Raw genomic sequence first — 20,407 nt, 5'->3', positions numbered from 1 at the left:
GAGAGGAGGGGAGTGATCTCAAGTTGCAGGGGAGTGGAGGGGGAAGCGGAGGAGGGGCTCTAGAGCCCCGTGCGAGTGGCACGATCCGGCCGGCTGCACTGTCAGCCGTGCGCACTCTGCATGGGGGGGAAATCCGGACATTTACAAATTCCCCCCGGACGCTATTTTTAATTCAGAAAAGCCGGACATGTCCGTCAGAATCCGGACGAATGGTAACCCTAAGCTGTACTATTCCCTGCCTACAGTGTGAATTCTCCAGCAGGTCAGACTTCTTAAGCAGGCCTGTTTTGCTTTTCTCCTCAGAGGCTATAAACAGAGTAATTGCCCACAGTTTTAAGTTACCATGCAGTTTTTTTCTAAGCAAGAGCATTTATTCTTAAGGTAGAAGTATTACAGAGAAAATGTATTAAAAACCATAAAAGAACCCCCATCTCCATAAGGGCTTTGGTTGGTGTCAGTCCTTCCAACCTCATCTAAGGATTGGAGCTCTCCCAGTGGACAGAAGGTTCTGTTTGCTGGATCAGAAAAAAATCCCCGAGTCAGTTTAAACTCAGGCTATTTATCCAAAAGTTCTTTCTTTGTCTGTTGGCCTCTTGAAAATCCAATCTGAACTAGTACAGGCAAGCCTCCTCTGGAGGTGGTACCGCTCTGTAGATATTACAGTCTGAGTGAATTTGCCTAATCACCCCCCACTGTTCTTAGCTCCTGGAGGACTGTGGTTACCTTCTCCCACGGAATTACATTCAATTCCTGCCCCCAATGATACATAAACTTAATACAATAAGATCTCCAAAAGATATTGCAGGAAATTGCCATATCTGTCACAAATATATCCACTATTTTTCTTGAATTGTAACTCAGTAGCATTGTATGACATAGCACTACTGAACAATTCCTTGAAATGCCCCCGCCAGTGAAAACTATGAGAACTTTGAAATCATAAAGAGCAATATTGTTAGTGAATGGATATGAATTAGTATGAGCATAAATGAGATCAAAATCTGATCCCCTTTGTTTTCATTACATTTTTTCATGAACATTTATAAATGTGCAGCTGTGACTAAATATCCCACATCATAACTGTATGTCTCCAGTTTAAAATAAAAAAGTTTTTCATAAGAATGGAGGCAAGGCTTAGGCCAAGTTCCTCTCTTCAGTATTTTCTACTGGCTAGTTTAGGTGGCTCCTTGGTCAGTGTGCTGGCTTTTGTGGATCCCATTCTCTGAGGCCTAACTCTCCCCATATATTGTATAGGGAGTCGGGTGTCTTAGGGTATGTCTGAACTTCAAGCTGGGGGTGTAATCCCCAGTTTGAGGAGATATACCTGCCCTAGCACTGATCAAGCTAGTGTGCTAAAAATAGTGGGTAGCCCTGGCGGCACAAGTGATGGAAGGGCTAGGTGCCCTGCGCATGTACCCATCGGAGACTCTAGGGACATAGTCAGGGTGGCATGCCCCTCCTAGAGCTTGTGCCGCTAAGGCTGTGCTCTATCAGAGCTAGCACGGGTATGTCTCCTCAAATTGGGACTAGGGGGTTTGGGTGCACAAAGAATTCAGGCCCTTAATTAATTAAATACAAAAAATTATGTTTACATGACAGTAAGGACATAAAAGTGTAAACAAAACAAAATCCCTGTAATGACCTGAGTTAACTCTTCAGTGTCAGCCTTGTTTATACACTTCCTGGCTTTTGTTGGTTTGTGTCACAATTTTACTATTTAAATGTAATTTTTTGTATTTAATGTCCCTGTTTTATTTTAAAGAAAAACAATCCCATCCCTTTCATGGAAGACTATAAAACTGTTCGACCCCAAAAACATACATTATTTACCTGAAGAGACCAGAACTGGTAGCTTTCCAGTCTTTCAGGTAAACACAAACGTAAGCAACATTATTGCTAATGTATTATACATTTTTATTTATCTAAAGTTGTGTTATTTATTTGATTGTACAGAATAGTTTCTTCTGAGTTGTTTGAATATTTGGTAAACATAGATTGTAAATGTTTTAAATGTGTATGTTATTTGCTCACTAGATGATAAATGCCCTTTTTTGTCATGAAAATACACTGCTCATTTTGACATTTAATAAAGCTTATGAAATATATATGAAAAGCAGCACTTATGCATGCATAAAACCTTTCTATGCTTAACGTTTCAATTACTGTAGTGATAACTTTTTGTTTTGTGCTATAGCATCAAAATTATTCCGATCATATTATGGGCTAAAGAACATTGGGGGGTGGGGGGGATTGGTGCCACAGGCACGTCGGAAGGAATTCTGGCTGTGGCTAGCTATGTGCTGCAGTGGCACTACAGTTTCATGACCCTTTGAAAGTATAGATCATGAGTTCCTCCTCCCTGTGCTAGCTTAGGTTAGTTGGCTGAGGGGGGCAGAAAGGGAAGGGCAATGGCCCCAACTTCACTCTGTCTTTCCTACTTCCCTAGATGAGACTAGTGGCGTTAGCTTGGAGCAGGCCTTGTGGTCGAGGAGCACAAACGGGGAAGGCTCCACAACCTGGCCCTTGATTGTTTATTTCTTTGTCCTCTCTTTCTTCCTCCTCTATGTGTCAAATTCTTGCTTCTTTGACTCCTTCACATACATTTAATGCAATTAATCTGCGTCCTTGCAGAACCCCTTTGAACATGTGCAGCCAGAGTCTGGGCAGAGACAGCACTTGGGTAGCAGTTCTGAGATCTTTCTTTTATGTGTTATTTGTCTATGTTCGTTGTAAGCCTTGATGGTGAGTGTAGCTATTACAATGAGTTGTTGTCTTGTCTACAACTGCATTGTATCAGATTTTCCCCCTTAAACTGGTGGACATCACACTGCTCTTGTCCTTCCAGCTTGTCAGTTTGAATTTTAAAATGATTTGCATTCTAAAAGGTATATAATATGTCTCTTTCCCCTGTTTGGGACAAGAATGATGTTTTTGCTCTGTGTTTGTACAGCACCTAGCACAATAGGGTCCTGGTCCACATTGACTAGGGCACTTAGGCACTAGGGTAGAATCATAGAATCATAGAATATCAGGGTTGGAAGGGACCTCAGGAGGTCATCTAGTCCAACCCCCTGCTCAAAGCAGGACCAATTCCCAACTAAATCATCCCAGCCAGGGCTTTGTCAAGCCGGGCCTTAAAAACCTCCAAGGAAGGAGACTCCACCACCTCCCTAGGTAACGCATTCCAGTGCTTCACCACCCTCCTAGTGAAATAGTGTTTCCTAATATCCAACCTAGACCGCCCCCACTGCAACTTGAGACCATTGCTCCTTGTTCTGTCATCTGCCACCATTGAGAACAGCCGAGTTCCATCCTCTTTGGAACCCCCCTTCAGGTAGTTGAAGGCTGCTATCAAATCTCCCCTCATTCTTCTCTTCTGGAGACTAAACAATCCCAGTTCCCTCAGCCTCTCCTCATAGGTCATGCGCTCCAGACCCCTAATCATTTTTGTTGCCCTCCGCTGGACTCTTTCCAATTTTTCCACATCCTTCTTGTAGTGTGGGGCCCAAAACTGGACACAGGACTCCAGATGAGGCCTCACCAATGTCGAATAAAGGGGAACGATCACGTCCCTCAATCTGCTGGCAATGCCCCTACTTATACAGCCCAACATGCCGTTAGCCTTCTTGGCAACAAGAGCACACTGTTGACTCATATCCAGCTTCTCATCCACTGTGACCCCTAGGTCCTTTTCTGCAGAACTGCTACCTAGCCATTCGGTCCCTAGTCTGTAGCTGTGCATGGGATTCTTCCGTCCTAAGTGCAGGACTCTGCACTTGTCCTTGTTGAACCTCATCAGGTTTCTTTTGGCCCAATCCTCTAATTTGTCTAGGTCCCTCTGTATCCGATCCCTACCCTCTAGTGTATCTACCACGCCTCCTAGTTTAGTGTCATCGGCAAACTTGCTGAGAGCACAGTCCACACCATCCTCCAGATCATTAATAAAGATATTAAACAAAACCGGCCCCAGGACCGACCCTTGGGGCACTCCGCTTGAAACTGGCTGCCAACTAGACATGGAGCCATTGATCACTACCCGTTGAGCCCGACGATCTAGCCAGCTTTCTATCCACCTTACAGTCCATTCATCCAGCCCATACTTCTTTAACTTGGCAGCAAGAATACTGTGGGAGACCGTATCAAAAGCTTTGCTAAAGTCAAGGAATAACACATCCACTGCTTTCCCCTCATCCACAGAGCCAGTTATCTCATCATAGAAGGCAATTAGGTTAGTCAGGCACGACTTCCCCTTGGTGAATCCATGCTGACTGTTCCTGATCACTTTCCTCTCCTCTAAGTGTTTCATAATTGATTCCTTGAGGACCTGCTCCATGATTTTTCCAGGGACTGAGTATCAATGTCATTTCTTACAATGACACCAAATATGGGACAGCTGTATAATAGTGTACTGTAAATATCCAGTTTGACATTCCTGTTTCAGGCTTCCCTATCTAATGTTTTATGCTTACATTGATTCATTTTGGAAGCAGATTGTAAATATTACAGCTTTCTCACTTTATTTTGTGCAGTCTTTCTCCTTACTCTCTTTAAGTTTAGAAACTGCATGTTATAGTAAGTGTTTTTTTTTATCTTACAGAAAAAGAGATGAAGAAAATCACGTTACCATTTCCAGACTACGGCAGTTTAAATGAAGACCTAAATATTTTACAGAAGGCCACAGTTTTAGAGTATGCTTTTAAAAATCTATCAATAGAGGTTGATAGAAGAAATCCACATTCCCGGAAAAAACGTTTTCTTTCCTATCCAAGATATGTAGAGGTGATGGTTACAGCTGATACCAAAATGGTTCGTCACCATGGACGGAGCTTGCAGCACTATATATTAACACTTATGTCAATAGTAAGTAAATCTAAATGATGTTGCCAATAGTAAGTGAATTTATTACTGTACTGGTATTTTCCCTGTAAAATTATATACCCTTTAAATTTACTGGAGCATCTGTATCCAGGCAGATGGCATTCTGTATTGAAACAAGGAACTTCTGTAAATATAGAAGATCGGGGCCAGAACCTTAGCTGGTAGCTCTGTTGACTTTGGTGCAGTAAGGTGCTACTTACCATAAGTGAATGTGGTAAAATCTAGCCGTTGATTTGATAAAACATTAAAAAAATTAGTAATACATAATAATTCACTGTAATATTAAAGTAAAATGAATAAATTTACACAGCGGTGCAGTTTTTGTAGCTGTTGTAAGAACATGTAGCTTTTGTAAGACCATGTAGCTGTTGTGAAATAAAATGCTCAGGTTATTTTATATTTGTGCTACAAGCATTTTCAAAATAATAATCAGATTCTCAGTTGGCTTCAGCTAATGGAGCTACTTCGATTGTAATCTGTTTGGGTCAGGGACTGTGATTTTCGTTCTGTGTTTGTACAGCGCTTAGCACAATAGGGTCCTGGTTCATGTTGACTAAGGTTCTGAGGCACTATGGTAATAAACAAAAGTAATAATAATAATAATAATTAATAATAGTAATACATAATTAACACCAGCTGAGGATCTGGAAGGAAGAGAAGACCCAAATGCTAGAGCAGCTTAGGGATAGTGTCTCGTATGTGCTCGTCATCACAAAAGGGATGAGGAGGAGGTGGAGGCTTGGTTCTGGTCCTCCTCCTCCTCTCCTGCACACTGACCCTCTGGTTAGCTGCAGACAGAAGCACATGCTGCTACTTTTGAAGGAATGGTGCAGTGGTTGCACACCATAGAACTGAGATCTGAGAGACATTGAATTCCTCCTACAGCCTACTCTAGTATGTCCCTTAATGAAAGAATTTGGTCCTTAGCATACTCAACCCATTTGCACTGAAGGAAAACCAGCTGATGCTGAGCATTCAGATTGGATAAAAAGAGATCTGTGAGTGACATCAGGGTGTCAGATAAGGCTTAAATAAAAATAGGCAAATGTTCAAAATTAAATACTGTACCCAGATCCTCAGCTGGCGTAAATTGGCAAAGCTCCATTCCAGTCCCAAGAAGGAAGCAAGTAAGACCACAGGCTTTCTTCAGTCGGTGTCCCTCTGCACAGTATATTGTCAGCCTCCGAGCTGTCAAGACAGAGAGGTTCCACTGACAATGACCCTCCACCTCTTCTTTTGTTGCTGCATAGTCTGCATCCTCTACTGGGAAGCAGGTTTTACACTGGTGTCAAGAGCCTGACAACCTCTGAAGGTTCACTTCCTTTCACTCCCCTTCATCAACTAACTCTTACTTTTTGGAAGCCTAGACTCAGATGACATTGGGCCACTGGGTCCTGGAAATTTTCAACAAAGGCTGTTTTATCCAGCTCATTTAAGGAAAGAAGGGATTCAGTTCTGTCTATACCTAGATGACTAGTTCATCTGAGGAAGATCACCCCAATAGGTGACCAAATAACATTAAAGCTACTCATCACTCTGAGCCTCAAAGTCAATAGAGAAAAATCCACATTTTCTCTGACTCAAAACATAGAGTTCATAGGAGCTGTGTTAGATTCCAGGTAAGTGAGAGCCTGTCTTCCTTAAGATGGAACCTCCTCAACAAACTTCAAACTCAGCCAAGGACATCAGTGAGAATATGCCTCAGGCGCATGGACATATGGCCTCATGCACCTATGTGATACAGTTTGCCAGACTTCACCTGTGCACCAGACAAGGGTGGTTGAAATCAATGTATCTACACAGCAGTCATCACATGGACATGATGGACACAGTCCAACACCACAACTATGCTATATGTCAACGGACAGGGAGGAAGCAGGTCATCTCCACTCTATCAGAAAGCCATTTGGCTCTAGATTTGTTCATTCATTACTGGATCATGCCACTGGCCTTGCATCTTCCATGTGTACAGGACTCACTAGCAGATCACCACAACAGACAATTCAGACAACCATGAATGGTTGCTCAAGGACCCAGTGCTGAAGAGCATCCTTTGCAAATGGAGATAGCCATCAATGGAATTATTTCTCACAGACCAGAACAATTATGCCAAGTTTGCTGATCTAGATGGGGCTCCAGTTCAGGAGCCCCATCTAGATCAGTTGTCTTTTTCATCACCTCGATATTGGGACTGAGGTCTGGTGATACCAAGAATCTGAGTCAAGAGGCAGAGATAATGATCATGCTGGTCCTGGTCTGGGCCCCAGGCAGTTCTGGTATTCAGATCTAGTGAACCTCTCAATGCAGCCTCTGATCACTTTACCTCCTCTACCTGATACAATCTCACAGAACAATGGTGAGATCCTACATGTAGACCCAGCATTGTTACATCTGACAGCTTGGCTGCTGACTGGATGATATCCACCAAAAGAAGCTGTTCAGCTGAAGTTCAGAACATTCTGTTCCAAAGTGGGAAATCCTCAACTAGACTGATAGAAACCTCTCTCACTTAGCTTTATATATTTGGACATCTTGGCACCAGCTGTCTCCCTTGACAACCCCTATTTCATTGATATTGGGCTATTTACTAGTCCTGCAACAGTTTGGGCTTTCTATTAGTTCCATAAGGGAACTAGCAGCAATAGTTGCACATTACCCTCTTATCCAGGAGCACACTGTATTTTCTCACCCTACAGTGACTGGATTTCTTAAGGGCCTCAGTTATATTTTTTCTGCAGTTCAGTAGCTCCCTCCCTCTTGGGACCCCTATGATATGAACAGGATTGATGGGTCTCCCCTTTGAACCCTTAATAACATCTTCCCTTTACTACCTATCAATGAAGACTACCTTTTTAGTAGCGATCACATCAGCTCAAAGGTGGGGAGGGGAGAGGTTCATCCCCATATGATGGATCCCCCTTATACAGTATTTCAGAAGGTTAGAGTTACTCTCGGGCCTCACCTCAAGTTCCTGCCAAAAGTAGTTTTAGTTCCATAGGAACCAGTTTATTCATCTCCCCGTTTTCTTCCCCAAGCCTCACCCAATCCCAGCGGAAGCTAAACTTCATACACTTGACATGGTAAAGACATTGTCATACTACCTTACCAAGACAAAATTATTTAGAAACACACCTAGACTGGCCTAGATCCTTAGAGGTATCTAGATTTTTAACTTCCATTGATTTCAGTGGAAGTTAGGAGCCTAAATACCTTTGAAGATCTGGGTCTTTGTGGCCTTTGTTGATAGGGTCAAGTATCAGGCAGTATCTTCACAGAAATCTATCAGAATGGGTGTCCAACTACATATGGACGTGTTATGAGCTGCCCAAGTTGGATCCACTTGGACACATTAGATCTCATTCTACCAGAGGTCAGGCAACCTCTGTGTATTTGAAGAATGCCTCTATTCCTGAGATTTGTAAGGCAGATACATGAAGCTTGGTCCTCACATTTGTGAGACTAATCTTTTGGTCAAAGCTTCCAAATAGGATGCCCATTTTGGTAGGGCTGTCCTGCAATCATTGTTTAGGCAGGACTCTTAGTACCCATCTCCAAGCAATCAGAGAACTACTTGTTAGTCACCAAGAGTTGAATCCATGTGGAAAATCACTTGAAGAAAAAAGAATGGTTACTTAAGTACTTTAGAATAAATGTCATTCTTTAAGATGTTTTGTCCACATGGATGCGACAACCTGCCCTCCTTTCCTGCTACTATATATTCCTTCCCACATCGGGGTTGGGTATTGGTGAAAGAACTGAGAAATGGTTGGGCCTGCCTCCCCTTTATACTGGGGTGGTGTGGGGAGGGAGGATGTGAGGGTATCTAGGGCACAGGTGCAGCTCCGATGGACACTTCTGGCCAAAAGAATCCAATCTAATGCACATGGGATGTACATGTAGACAACACATCTTGAAGAGGCACAGTGTAGGGACAGGGGTGTTGGCGTTCAGGCCTAGAGGTCAGAGTCAGGGTCAGAAGCCAGCAACCAAAGCCAGAGTCAGAGCAAGAGACAGGGTCAGGATCATGCCAAGGGTTGGGGCCAGAGTGGGGGGGTCAGGACTGGAGTCAGATAGCCATGCCCAGGGTCAAGTCAGAGTCAGGAACCAGGGAACAGTGCCGGAGGTGAAGCCAAAATAAGAATCAGTAGCAGTATCAAGGATCAAACTGGAGTCAGGTAATAATGCCAGGGTCAAACCAGAGTCAGGGCTTTGGGTCCTGTATGTCAGCTGATTAGGAGTTCATTCAATTGCTTAGACAACTTCCTGTGCCTCCTTCTGGCTCAGGTAGTGTGGTCCAATCGGTAGGGCCAGATGTCTGCTCCAATCAGGAGCTTCATAGGCAGAGCATCTGTTGGGCTAGAGTTCTGCTAGCACCTATCCCTAATGGTTCTGGAGAGCTTTCTGGTGGCAGTTGTGGTCTGGGCACTGCTTGGAGACTTATAGGTCTGCATTTGAGACCTGCGATCCCTCACACACAGTTACTTTTCTATATGAAGGGTAAGCTTTCAGTGTGGCTTCACCCTGGTCCATGGGTTTAGCCAGTGAGCACTGTGGTCTAGCTACCTGATTTATGTGCAGTAATGCCTGTTTGCTTATGCAAATGTAGGTTTTGCATGTGCAAAAAATATCTCCTGCAAAATATTTGGTGAAGTTTTGAGGCATGTTGTGAAACTAGTCTCTTAAAGTTTGGTTCTGCTCCCACTAAAGTCAGTGGCAAAGCTTCCATTAACTTCAATGGCGTGTCTCAGGCCCTGCTGTGTTATTCCCTGGTCTTACAAAGGGATCCATGTAGGCTGACTTTTATATTGGGATTTGGGAAAGATTTCTTTCAGGGGACCACATCCTAAAAGAAATCTTTCCCAAACTTTCTCCTCTGGCCTTCAAATAACCTCATCAAGCTCATCATCCAAAGCAAGCTCCCCATAGACCAGAACACACCAACTCAAAGCAGCACCAGACACTGCCAGAGCAACAGATGCAAAACTCGCGGACATATCTCCACTGCTATGATGATCAGTACCCCACAATACACTTTTCAAGATTTATGGGTCCTTCACATGCTTGTCACAACATGTGATGTACCTTATCCAGTGCATCAAATGCCCCAACAACAACTATGTGAGTGAAATGGAACAATCACTACACTCTCGAATGAACTCACACAGAAAAATGATAAGACAAACATCACCTGCGGGCGAACACTTTTCACAAAGTGATCACTCCATATCTGATCTTGCAATACTTGTCCTCAGGGGAAACCTGCACAACACCTTCAAAAGGCAAACTTGGGAATTTTATAACTCTGCTAGACACCAAAAGCCATGAATTTAACAGAGACACTGGTTTTCTGGTTCATTACAACAATTTGTAACACACCATACTGCCTGGTGCCCTAAATTGCCCATTTCAGACCCTCTGTTCATAATAATCTAATGCCCAATTTCCCACTTCATTTCAAGTGACCGCCTCCAACATTTTAGCCCTTCTGCTTAACAGTCTGTTCCAACTTAAATTTAGCTCACAAACTATTCTTCCTTCCCCAGACCTAAAGAAGAGCTCTGTGTAGTTTGAAAGCTTGTACTTTCCACCTACAGAAGTTGGTCCAGTACCTATCTTGTCTCTGTCATATCTGTGGAGAGTCCATTTGACCTTAGTCTTATTCAGTGTTAATTATTCAGTTATAGTAAACAAGTATATTCAGTTATAGTACACAAACAACAGATTGTCAAAGGTGTAACTGAGTATAATCTGTCCATCTTCTGGTAACCAATGTGGTATTTGAATGCTTATAACTGAATATAAAATTTTAACTAAATAACTGAGTATGAAAATACTGAAGTTTGCCATATGGTTTTAGCAGTCTAATCCTACGAATTTTTTCTCTCTAGGTTGCAGCAATCTACAAAGACTCAAGTATTGGAAATCTCATAAATATAATGATTGTAAAACTAATTGTAATTCACAATGAACAGGTAAGAAAAATATATTTATTAATAGGATATTTTCCACAGATTAGGCACAAAATATTTGTTTGCAGGCTAATTTTTTTAAATAAAATAATTTCAACAAAAACTATTTGTTTTTTAAATGTTAAGGTCAGTTACACTTACTTTTACTGTGACCATCACTTTGTTGATATAAAAACAAACAAACCTCCAAAACCAAACAAAACAAAGAAAGAATGTAGGTGTCAGGGTTAACTATAGCCCCAAGTGGAATTAGTTTACACACAGAGAGAGGTTTACTGCAGAACCTTTTATTTTTATTGTAGAACTCCTCCCATCCCTTCTTTTAGGAATTCCCATTGACTTAAATGGGCTTTAAGTCAGACCCTCAGAAGGGCTTATAGGGCAGCTACCTGCAGGATAAGTCTCCTGAGAGTGGCTTCATTAATACCATATTGACAGGGGAATGCGGGAGTTCCATAAGGGGTCATGCGACAGGTGGCAGTATGGAGGCCCTAGCTGCTGATGGATCCCCTGAGATCTTTTGTTTTGCAGGGTGCATGGGAGATAGTATCCCCTCCCCTCATACAATCTGCTGAAAATGCCACAAAGTGAATCTTACAAATGGTTCCTCCTTCCCGAGTTGTCGTCTGTGGTCTGTCAGTAGGACAAGATAATCTGGTCTCAATTACAGCAGCATTGCAGCAGTGTATGAGAAGGAGGAAATGATATTTACCATAAGACTGTGTAGTTTTATCGTCCAAACGTGAGTGAAATTAAAAAAACAAACATGACAAATTAGATGTTATAAATTGTATCAGTCCAACATAGTGTGCATAACACAGATCTGAATTTTTTAAAATATGTTTTTATGTTGATTTATTTTGTCATAAATATTTTTCTAACAGTGTCTTTGTAATAAGTATATGACACAGGGTTATACTTACTGATTTACAAGACTGGTTATATTACTGTCTGTCTGATTACTGGCCACATTACGGCTCTGATCCTGCAAATTAATCTGTGTGGGTGGACTCCTTTATACAGCCCTATTGACTCCCCGCCTGCTGTTCACCCACACAGATCAGCTTGCAGAATTGGATCCCACATGACTGAATTATTGCAAGTGAATGAGTTTTACAGTCTTTGTTGTGTCTTGGCAATTTCCTGTGCAGGAAGGACCAGCCATCAGTTTTAATGCAGCTACCACTCTTCGTAATTTTTGTTTATGGCAACAAACACAGAACATTCTGGATGATGCTCACCCTTCTCATCATGATACTGCTGTTCTCATCACAAGGTACAGCCTCTGAAATAGTCACATTTATTGAACTAGGTCAGACAAGTAACAGTTTGTTTCTGACATTATTGTTAACTGTTGCACTGAAATATTTCAAAGTTAATTAAAGTAAATGAAGAAATCAATAGTGGAATAAAATTAAATGTTTTGTACTCCGAGGATGCATCTACACTTGAGTTGAAGGTGTAGTTTCCAGCTCAGGTAGATGTATGCACGCTAGTTTGAGTGAGCTAGTAGGCTAAAAATAGAAGTGTATCCGTGGTGGCGCAGGTGGTAGGGTTGGCTTGCTGCCCAAGTACAGTCTTGCCAGAGACTTTCAGTACTTACTCCAATGGCTAGCCCATCCTGTTGCCTGCACCTCTGTGGCTATGCTTCCATTTTTAGCACGGTAGTTCAATCAGAATTAGCGTGCATATATCTACCTGAGCTGGAAACTATACCTGCAGCTCAAGTGTAGTTGTATCCTGAGACCACAGAGAAACAATGCATGAAAAATTACAATGACAATGTTGTGTTGGTAACAGGCCAGCTGATACAGTTCCCATTAAATTCAGTGGGACAGGATCACCCCTGAAGTTGTGATGTGGTGAAATGAAGGTTCTACCCATTGTACTAATACAGTTCAGTCAGTGCTAGGGTGCTGTACCAAAGCAATAACATTAATGGAATCTATTGCACTGACTTAATGATGGTCTACTTTTGGAGCGTAGTGTACAAAATTAATAAATACTTTACGGGGGGAAAGCATTAGATTTAATATATATTCCTCCTGTCTCCACTTCTCTTGGTCTTTCTGGTGTTCAAGCATAAAAGATATACCCTCCCTATTTGTTCTCTCTCTTTCAGTTGCCCTGATACATTGTTTTATATCCACTGGGAAAAAAATAAGCTGCATTTAGATCTTGTCCTGAATTTAATTTTTTTATTTCAGCAGAGTTGTTGGTTCCTCTGCTTAGGGCAGTTTCAAATTTCCAGAAAATTACTGCACAATTTTTAGCAGCATTTCTATGCTTGCTCTGCATTGTGAACCCTCCAGGAAAATAGCATAAGCTGAGATCCACAAAAAGGACTTAGGGATTGTGATGCTGAGTGTCATGACACCTAACTTTTAGCCCCCTATAAAACCACAGGAACAACACTGTGATCCATAGAACTGGAGTTAGGCCCCTAGCCTCCTATACAATGAATGGGGATGGATAGGCACCTTAGAATGTGATCCACAAAGCCAGCATGCTAGGTGGAAAACTGCCTAAGCTAGCCAATGGGAGACCCAAGAAGAAGGAGGTGTATTAAGACTCACCCTGCCCATCTTATGGAGTTCAGTGTCTCAATTTGGGCTGCAGGGAGGTGTCTAGCTCTGCTAGCGATCCACAAAATGGGGGAAGATAGGCGTTAGGGTTGCGAACTTTATAATCCCACAAAACCGAACACCCTAGCCCCACCCCTTCCCTAAGGCCCTGCCCCCTGTCCCGCCCCTTCCCCGAGGCCCTGCCCCCCGCTCACTACATTCCCCTTCCCTCGGTGGCTCGCTCTCCCCCACCCTCACTCACTTTGACTGGGCTGGGGCAGGGGGTTGGGGTGCAGGAGGGGATGAGGGCTCTAACTGGGGGCACTGGTTCCAGGATGGGGCCATAAATGAGGGGTTCAGGGTGTGGGAGTGTGTGTGGGCTCTGGGGTGAGGCTGGGGATGAGGGGTTCAGGGTGTGGGAGGGGGCTCTGGGCTGCAGCAGGGGGTTGGGGTGCGGGAGGGGGTCAGGGCTCTTGTCTGGGGATTCAGATTCTGGGGTGGGGCTGGGGATGAGGGGTTTGGAGTGCAGGAGGGGGCTCCGGGTTTATGGGGGGGTCTCAGAGCTGGGACTCGGGGTTGGGGCACGGACTTACCTCTGGTGGCTCCCGGTCAGCGGTGCAGCAGGTGGGGCTAAGGCAGGCTTCCTGCCTGTACTGGCACCGTGGACTGCGCTGCACCCCGGAAGCGGCCAGCAGGTCCGGCTCCTAGGCGGAGGCACAGCAGGCGCTCTGCATGCTGCTCTCACCCGCAGGCACCACTCCCGCAGTCCCCATTGGCCGCGGTTCCTGGCAAAAACCGGACAGCTGGTCACCCTAATAGGCACTCTTCTTCCTAAGTTGTATGTGGAGTCCAGTCTAGTAGGTATATTCAGAGGCTGCCTAATTACACACAAAACAACTGGGAGGAAACTCTTATAATTTTTATCCCAGTGGTTAGTGCACTCACCCAGAATGTGGGAGACCACTAGCTCAGTTCCTCCCTCTGCCTGATGAGGAGAAGAGATTTGAACAGGACTCTCTTATTTCTTAGGTGAATGGCCTAATCACTAGGCCATAGAATATTCTGGTGTGGGTTTCCCTCAATCTGTCCTACTGAAGTTGTTCCACTTTAATTAAATAATTGAATAATTAAATGTTATTTGAGGGCAAAGACAGAGTGGGGATGACTTTATAGCCCATTGGTTAAGACACTGACTTGAGAGGTAGAAGATTCTGTTCAAATCCCTCCCTGTCAGCTGGGTGGGTTCCCAAATCCTAGTGAGTTCTTTAGCCACTGGGCTAAAGATTATAAGGCAGATCCACCTTCTGGCCTCCCCCCATCCCCTGAGTTATTTTGTGTGCAGTTAGGTGGCCTCTGAGCATGCCTACTGGACTGGGTCCACATGCAAACTTAGGCAGGTGACCACCTGTCTTTCCCCAGCTCGTGGATTGCTCTGGCACTTAGGCAGGAGGTGGGTGCCCAGAGGCCTAGAGTGAGGCTGCAGTGCGCAAGCTCAGAGACAGGAATGTAGGCACCTAGGGAACTTTTACTACTAAAACTTAGGCACTGAGTGAGTTTAGATTCCTATGGGGTTAGGTGGCAGCCAAACAATGGGAGTTTTGTGGGTTGCAGCAGCACCTAAAAACAGGACTTGGTACCTAAGTATCTGGGGATCTGGGACGTAGCATTTAGGCTCTTTGTTCAGTGCAAGTTTGAGATACAGTGATAGTGTGGGCTAAGTCTGTTAAGTTTAAGTTAACTTGTTCACAAGAATTTAAAACTGCTCTATACATTTAAATATTAAAAATTATGCATCAAATCCACATCTGGTTTAAATCATTGAAGGTTCTGATCCATTGACTCCATTGAAGTCAATACAGTTACATCAGTTTATAGCAGCTCGGGATCTGGTCCTCTGTGTTTTTTATTGTTTGGAATACAATTTTGGATTCTCTTTTGGATATTATAATAGTTTCAAATAAAATCTTTTTCTTCAAGGGAAGATATCTGCAGAGCTAGAGAGAAGTGTGATACTCTAGGTAAGCTACTTTGTTAAATCAGTATAATATTTTAAAGAGAACTTGTAAGAGAATTGTATTACAGATATGAGGAAATCATACTGTAAATGTAAAGTTTACAATGTGCATCTTAGAAAGTGAACCTTTATGGTATTGCATCCTTGGTAATGTAACCTTGGCTTGATATATATTCTGGGAATGATTTTCTGGATCAAGGTAGGTGCTTAATTTGTGTGCCTCTGGCTATATCCGTTAGGCATCACTTTGAACATGTACCCCTTAATATCCACTATAGTCAGTACTTCTACATGAATATTTTACTGTTAGGCTTTTATATAAAAATTCATTTTTCCAGGTTTAGCGGAATTAGGTACAATGTGTGACCCACTGCGCAGCTGTTCTATAAGTGAAGAAAATGGATTAAGTGCTGCATTTACTATAGCACATGAACTTGGGCATGTGTAAGTATATATTTTCCAATGGAATGTTTTGATTTCTTTTTTTTTTAAATAAAAAAAGCCCTTTACAGGACACAAAAGCTAAAGCCCTTTACAGGACACAACATTCTCTCTGTCCCCTTGCATCTTGCCACCTCTGCTGGCCAACAGGTAGGGGTAATAGATTCATAGTTTAAGGCCAGAGGGGACCATTAAATCATGTAGTGTGACTTCCTGTATGTTACTGGCCGTTAAATTTCACCCAGTTACCCCTGTATTGAACCTAATACCTTGTGTTTGACTGAAGCACGTCTTCCAGAATAAAACTGTGGCTCTGTCACTCCCCATCCACCTGCTCACAGTGGGCGTGGAGAGCATAGGCTGCAAAAGCCCCTGTTCGTCCCTTGTGCCCAGAGCTGTGATCGGAACAGATTGAACACTGCATTCAGGGAACTTGGGATGGGTACCTCCTGCACCCACCAACCTCCCAGGGTAGCCTTATTACCCTAACCACAATCTAGCCTTAATAAATAACCTCAGTTTAAGTAAATATCAAGTTGTTAATATAACTTAGAAATATTCTTAAGTGTCAGGTAAGTGTGTTCGCCATTTTAGAGCACCATAGGAATACACAACCAAATAGAACAGGAGTACTTGTGGCACCTTAGAGACTAACAAATTTATTAGAGCATAAGCTTTCGTGAGCTACAGCCCACTTCTTCGGATGCATATAGAATGGAACATATATTGAGGAGATATTTATACACACATACAGAGAGCATGAACAGGTGGGAGTTGTCTTACCAACTCTGAGAGGCCAATTAAGTAAGAGAAAAAAAAACTTTTGAAGTGATAATCAAGATAGCCCAGTACAGACAGTTTGATAAAAAGTGTGAGAATACTTACAAGGGGAGATAGAGTCAATGTTTGTAATGGCTCAGCCATTCCCAGTCCTTATTCAATCCTAAATTGATTGTATCTAGTTTGCATATCAATTCCAGCTCAGCAGTCTCTCGTTGGAGTCTGTTTTTGAAGTTTTTCTGTTGTAAAATAGTCACCCGCAGGTCTGTCATTGAATGACCAGACAGGTTAAAGTGTTCTCCCACTGGTTTTTGAGTATTATGATTCCTGATGTCAGATTTGTGTCCATTAATTCTTTTGCGTAGGGACTGTCCGGTTTGGCCAGTGTACATGGCAGAGGGGCATTGCTGGCACATGATGGCATCTATCACATTGGTAGATATGCAGGTGAACGAAGAAGTGGGCTGTAGCGCATGAAAGCTTATGCTCTAATAAATTTGTTAGTCTCTAAGGTGCCACAAGTACTCCTGTTCTTTTTGCGAATACAGACTAACACGGCTGCTACTCTACAACCAAATAGAAATATTTCATTAAAAATATGAGAGGAAGACAAGGACAACACATGGTAAGTGCTATGCCTATCAGTGAAGTAAAAGGCATGTCATGCTCTGGGTCTGTGAGGCATGCCACAGTTTAGGTGATGATGGCATTTCACAGCCTAGACGCCATCTTGTGAATTGTATATGCCTTTCATGGTCACTTAGATGCATGCCACATGTAACAATGCTTCAACTCAAAGAGCAAAATATTGCAATTTGCTGGTTGCATAAATATAATAATGCTGGGCTTTATATAATTTGTGTATTTAGTAGTCACAATTAAGGTTTGTGTACAGGAGCATGTATTATGTGTATCCTATTTATTAATGTATACAGTATGTTGGATAAACTGTTTGTCTAAAACTACATGTTCCAAAGAGGTTGACATTTTCAGAGCCAAGTAGGGTGTTTAGCCACATAGCTTATAGTGAAATGAATCCCCATTTAGCAGGGGTGCTGGAACAATTTGAATAGTGGGGGTGCTGAGAGCCATTGAACCGAACTGTAAACCCTGTATATAATGGAAACCACTTCAAGCCAGGGGGTGGAGCAGCACCCCCTAGTTCAAGCACTTATGCCAATTAGCCTTGAAAATCTCAGAGTGGTTCTTTCTCTGATAATGTAATACTAATCTCTATAACTAATACATAGTAAAAAAAAAAAAAGCTAGGAAGACTACATTGGACTGAATATTCAGAATAATTCTCATTGCAGATAAAAATGAATTAATAGACTCATACTTGATCGTAAGTATAAGTGAAAGACTGAAAGTATAGGTGGAAGATGAATGCATAGTGAAACCCCACTCATAAGAAGATTTGCACACACTTTTATGTTAAAACAAATAGAGCAATACAAGGTGTAAGTTTTGGTGTGTTTTTAGTAAGACAGTTGGAACCTTATTTGAATATTTAAAGGTAGAATTTGGTCATAATGTGAAAATATACACCCACTTTTTTAGATATTCATTTTTTCCGAACAATTGTAAGAATTAAGCCCCCGGTCTGTAATATATTTTATTATCCTTTTGGATGAAAGATGCTACAGAATCTCTCTAAGACATTTCTAGGGCATCTATCACCTTATTAGCAGAGAGGCACAATTACAGATGAGGCCCATTATACATGAAAGGCATTTTAAAACTTAAGAATTGAACATTTGGTGATGTAATAAAGTAAACTTAAATGAATTTTTACTGAATTTGTTTTGGAGTGTGTTTGTTTGTCTTTTAGATTCAATATACCCCATGATGATAGTTTTAAGTGTAAAGAAGCTGGAATAAAATATCAGTACCATGTAATGGCCCCAACTTTAAATTATCACACAAGTCCGTGGACGTGGTCAAAATGCAGTCAAAAATATATCACTGAGTTTCTTGAGTAAGTATCAATATAATGTAGTCTGTTTTTTCAATTGTTGTCTCTTGAAACTATTTAAAAAACATTACTTAAATATAACTGTATGCTATATTAAAAGCACTCTGTGTTCCTTTGTATTTGTTATATGCTATATTGCCATGGAGTTGCTTTTCAGTTACTGAACAGTTTAATATTTTAATATTCATTCTTAGAAAAGTAGTCCTCAGTCCTTCAAAGACTGATGCAGGTGCTTACCTTTACTTACTCTGAGTAGTCTCATGACTTCAACCGAACTACTCACAGTATGTTAAGTTAAGGACATGCTTCAGTCTTTTCAGGATCAGAGCCTTGGCAACACAATCAAGTACATCAATATATTTAACATGGTGTATCTAGATCAAAATGCACACCCTCTTCTTTTTATGAAAAGCTTCTTTTTAAAATGAGAAATGCTGGTTATAATTAGATTTTTCCTGAGTCATGACCTTTTGATCTTTTCCTTTGCTATGACAATTTTTTCAATTCTCATTTTCTCAAAAATGCACAAAAGAGAGCATTGTTGATGAATTAATTGTAAGATAATCTTAAACAGAATCAAATAGGGGAATTTTTCATCCATACCTGTAATTTTCATTTTAATACGCAGACTTGTAGATCAGCATCTAAAATATCAATTACTGTAAACAGTTTTCATGAAACAGTTGAAAATAAATAGAAACCTCTATAATTTTATTTTATATTACAAAAACTGCATATTGCTGTGCTGCATAATTATAGTGGTGATTGTCCTAAAATCATAACAGTTGTCTATCTCTTATGGTTTATTTTTGAAGTTTTATGTTTGTTGTTGCACTGATGTGATATTTAGAAAGGCAGTTGTGAAGCTAAATATATGGGCAAACCCACAGCTTACTTTGTTGGGAGTTATGCATATGTAAACACTGTAAGATCTGCCCCCACAATCAATCAATTAGTATTTTACATTTTGTAATATAATCACAAAGTGGTCTTATCTCCAAAGTTATATATTTGTAAAAGTTCAATTAAAAACAATTTATTTACATTTTGTTAATTTTATAACAGTACTGGTTATGGGGAATGCCTTCTCGACAAACCAAATGGAAGAATATATGATCTTTCATCACAGCTGCCTGGATCAATGTATGATGTCAACAAGCAGTGTGAACTTATGTTTGGTCCTGGGTCACAAGTGTGCCCCTATCTGGTAAGTCACACAACACAGAAACCCATCTTTAACATTTATTTAACAATTTTTGAAAAATATTATTTGCAGTTTCTTCAGAATTGAAATAAAATCCCACAGACTCTTTATCCTTAAACAATTGTTTTTTTTCCTTGAGCACGTGGAAGAGTTTAAAAAATCAGCATGGTAGAGGACAAGAAACTTTAGTGGAAAGCTTGGTAGTTCTAAGTGCTAGGAGAGTTTTATGTGACGTTAAGGAGTAAGTGGAATATGGTGATTTAGATCTGTGCATTTATGCATGAGGTGGTTGTTGTAGGAAACTGAGTTTATACAGATGTATTCTGACTTCAGTATTTTTCTCTTATTGTCTTACAAATGTATTCAATAATTATTCATTTTTACATGTTATCCATACAATAACCTACTCACTACACAATTTTTAATTAATTTTAAAAGTGTTCTTAATTGTGAGTTTGGTTTTAAAAAGTAGGCATAATTTTTACATTAAAAAAATAATTCATATACATGCTGAAATGAACGAGAAGGGGATCCTATGCTTTATTTTATAAGTTATAACTCATGCCTGTTAGAGTTGCAGTG

The 20,407-nt window shown here is 41.4% G+C and overlaps 1 protein-coding gene across 1 annotated transcript in view; it reads left to right on the top strand.

Annotated features, from left to right (window-relative positions):
* ADAMTS20 (ADAM metallopeptidase with thrombospondin type 1 motif 20) overlaps positions 1 to 20,407 on the top strand; it is a 199,093-nt gene that overhangs the window by 49,803 nt on the left and 128,883 nt on the right. The window contains exons 4-10 of the mRNA XM_026648760.1: positions 4,598 to 4,860; positions 10,767 to 10,850; positions 11,999 to 12,123; positions 15,389 to 15,429; positions 15,764 to 15,869; positions 18,478 to 18,624; positions 19,687 to 19,828. Of these exons, the coding sequence (XP_026504545.1) occupies positions 4,598 to 4,860; positions 10,767 to 10,850; positions 11,999 to 12,123; positions 15,389 to 15,429; positions 15,764 to 15,869; positions 18,478 to 18,624; positions 19,687 to 19,828 (908 nt within the window). The remainder of the gene's footprint in view (positions 1 to 4,597; positions 4,861 to 10,766; positions 10,851 to 11,998; positions 12,124 to 15,388; positions 15,430 to 15,763; positions 15,870 to 18,477; positions 18,625 to 19,686; positions 19,829 to 20,407) is intronic.

This window comes from Terrapene carolina, unplaced genomic scaffold (assembly GCF_002925995.2).
Source record: "Terrapene carolina triunguis isolate 2854851 unplaced genomic scaffold, T_m_triunguis-2.0 Scaffold68, whole genome shotgun sequence".
NCBI lineage: Eukaryota > Metazoa > Chordata > Testudines > Emydidae > Terrapene > Terrapene triunguis.
Note: the sequence above shows the minus strand (reverse complement) of the source record. Positions and strands in the feature narration are given on the sequence as shown.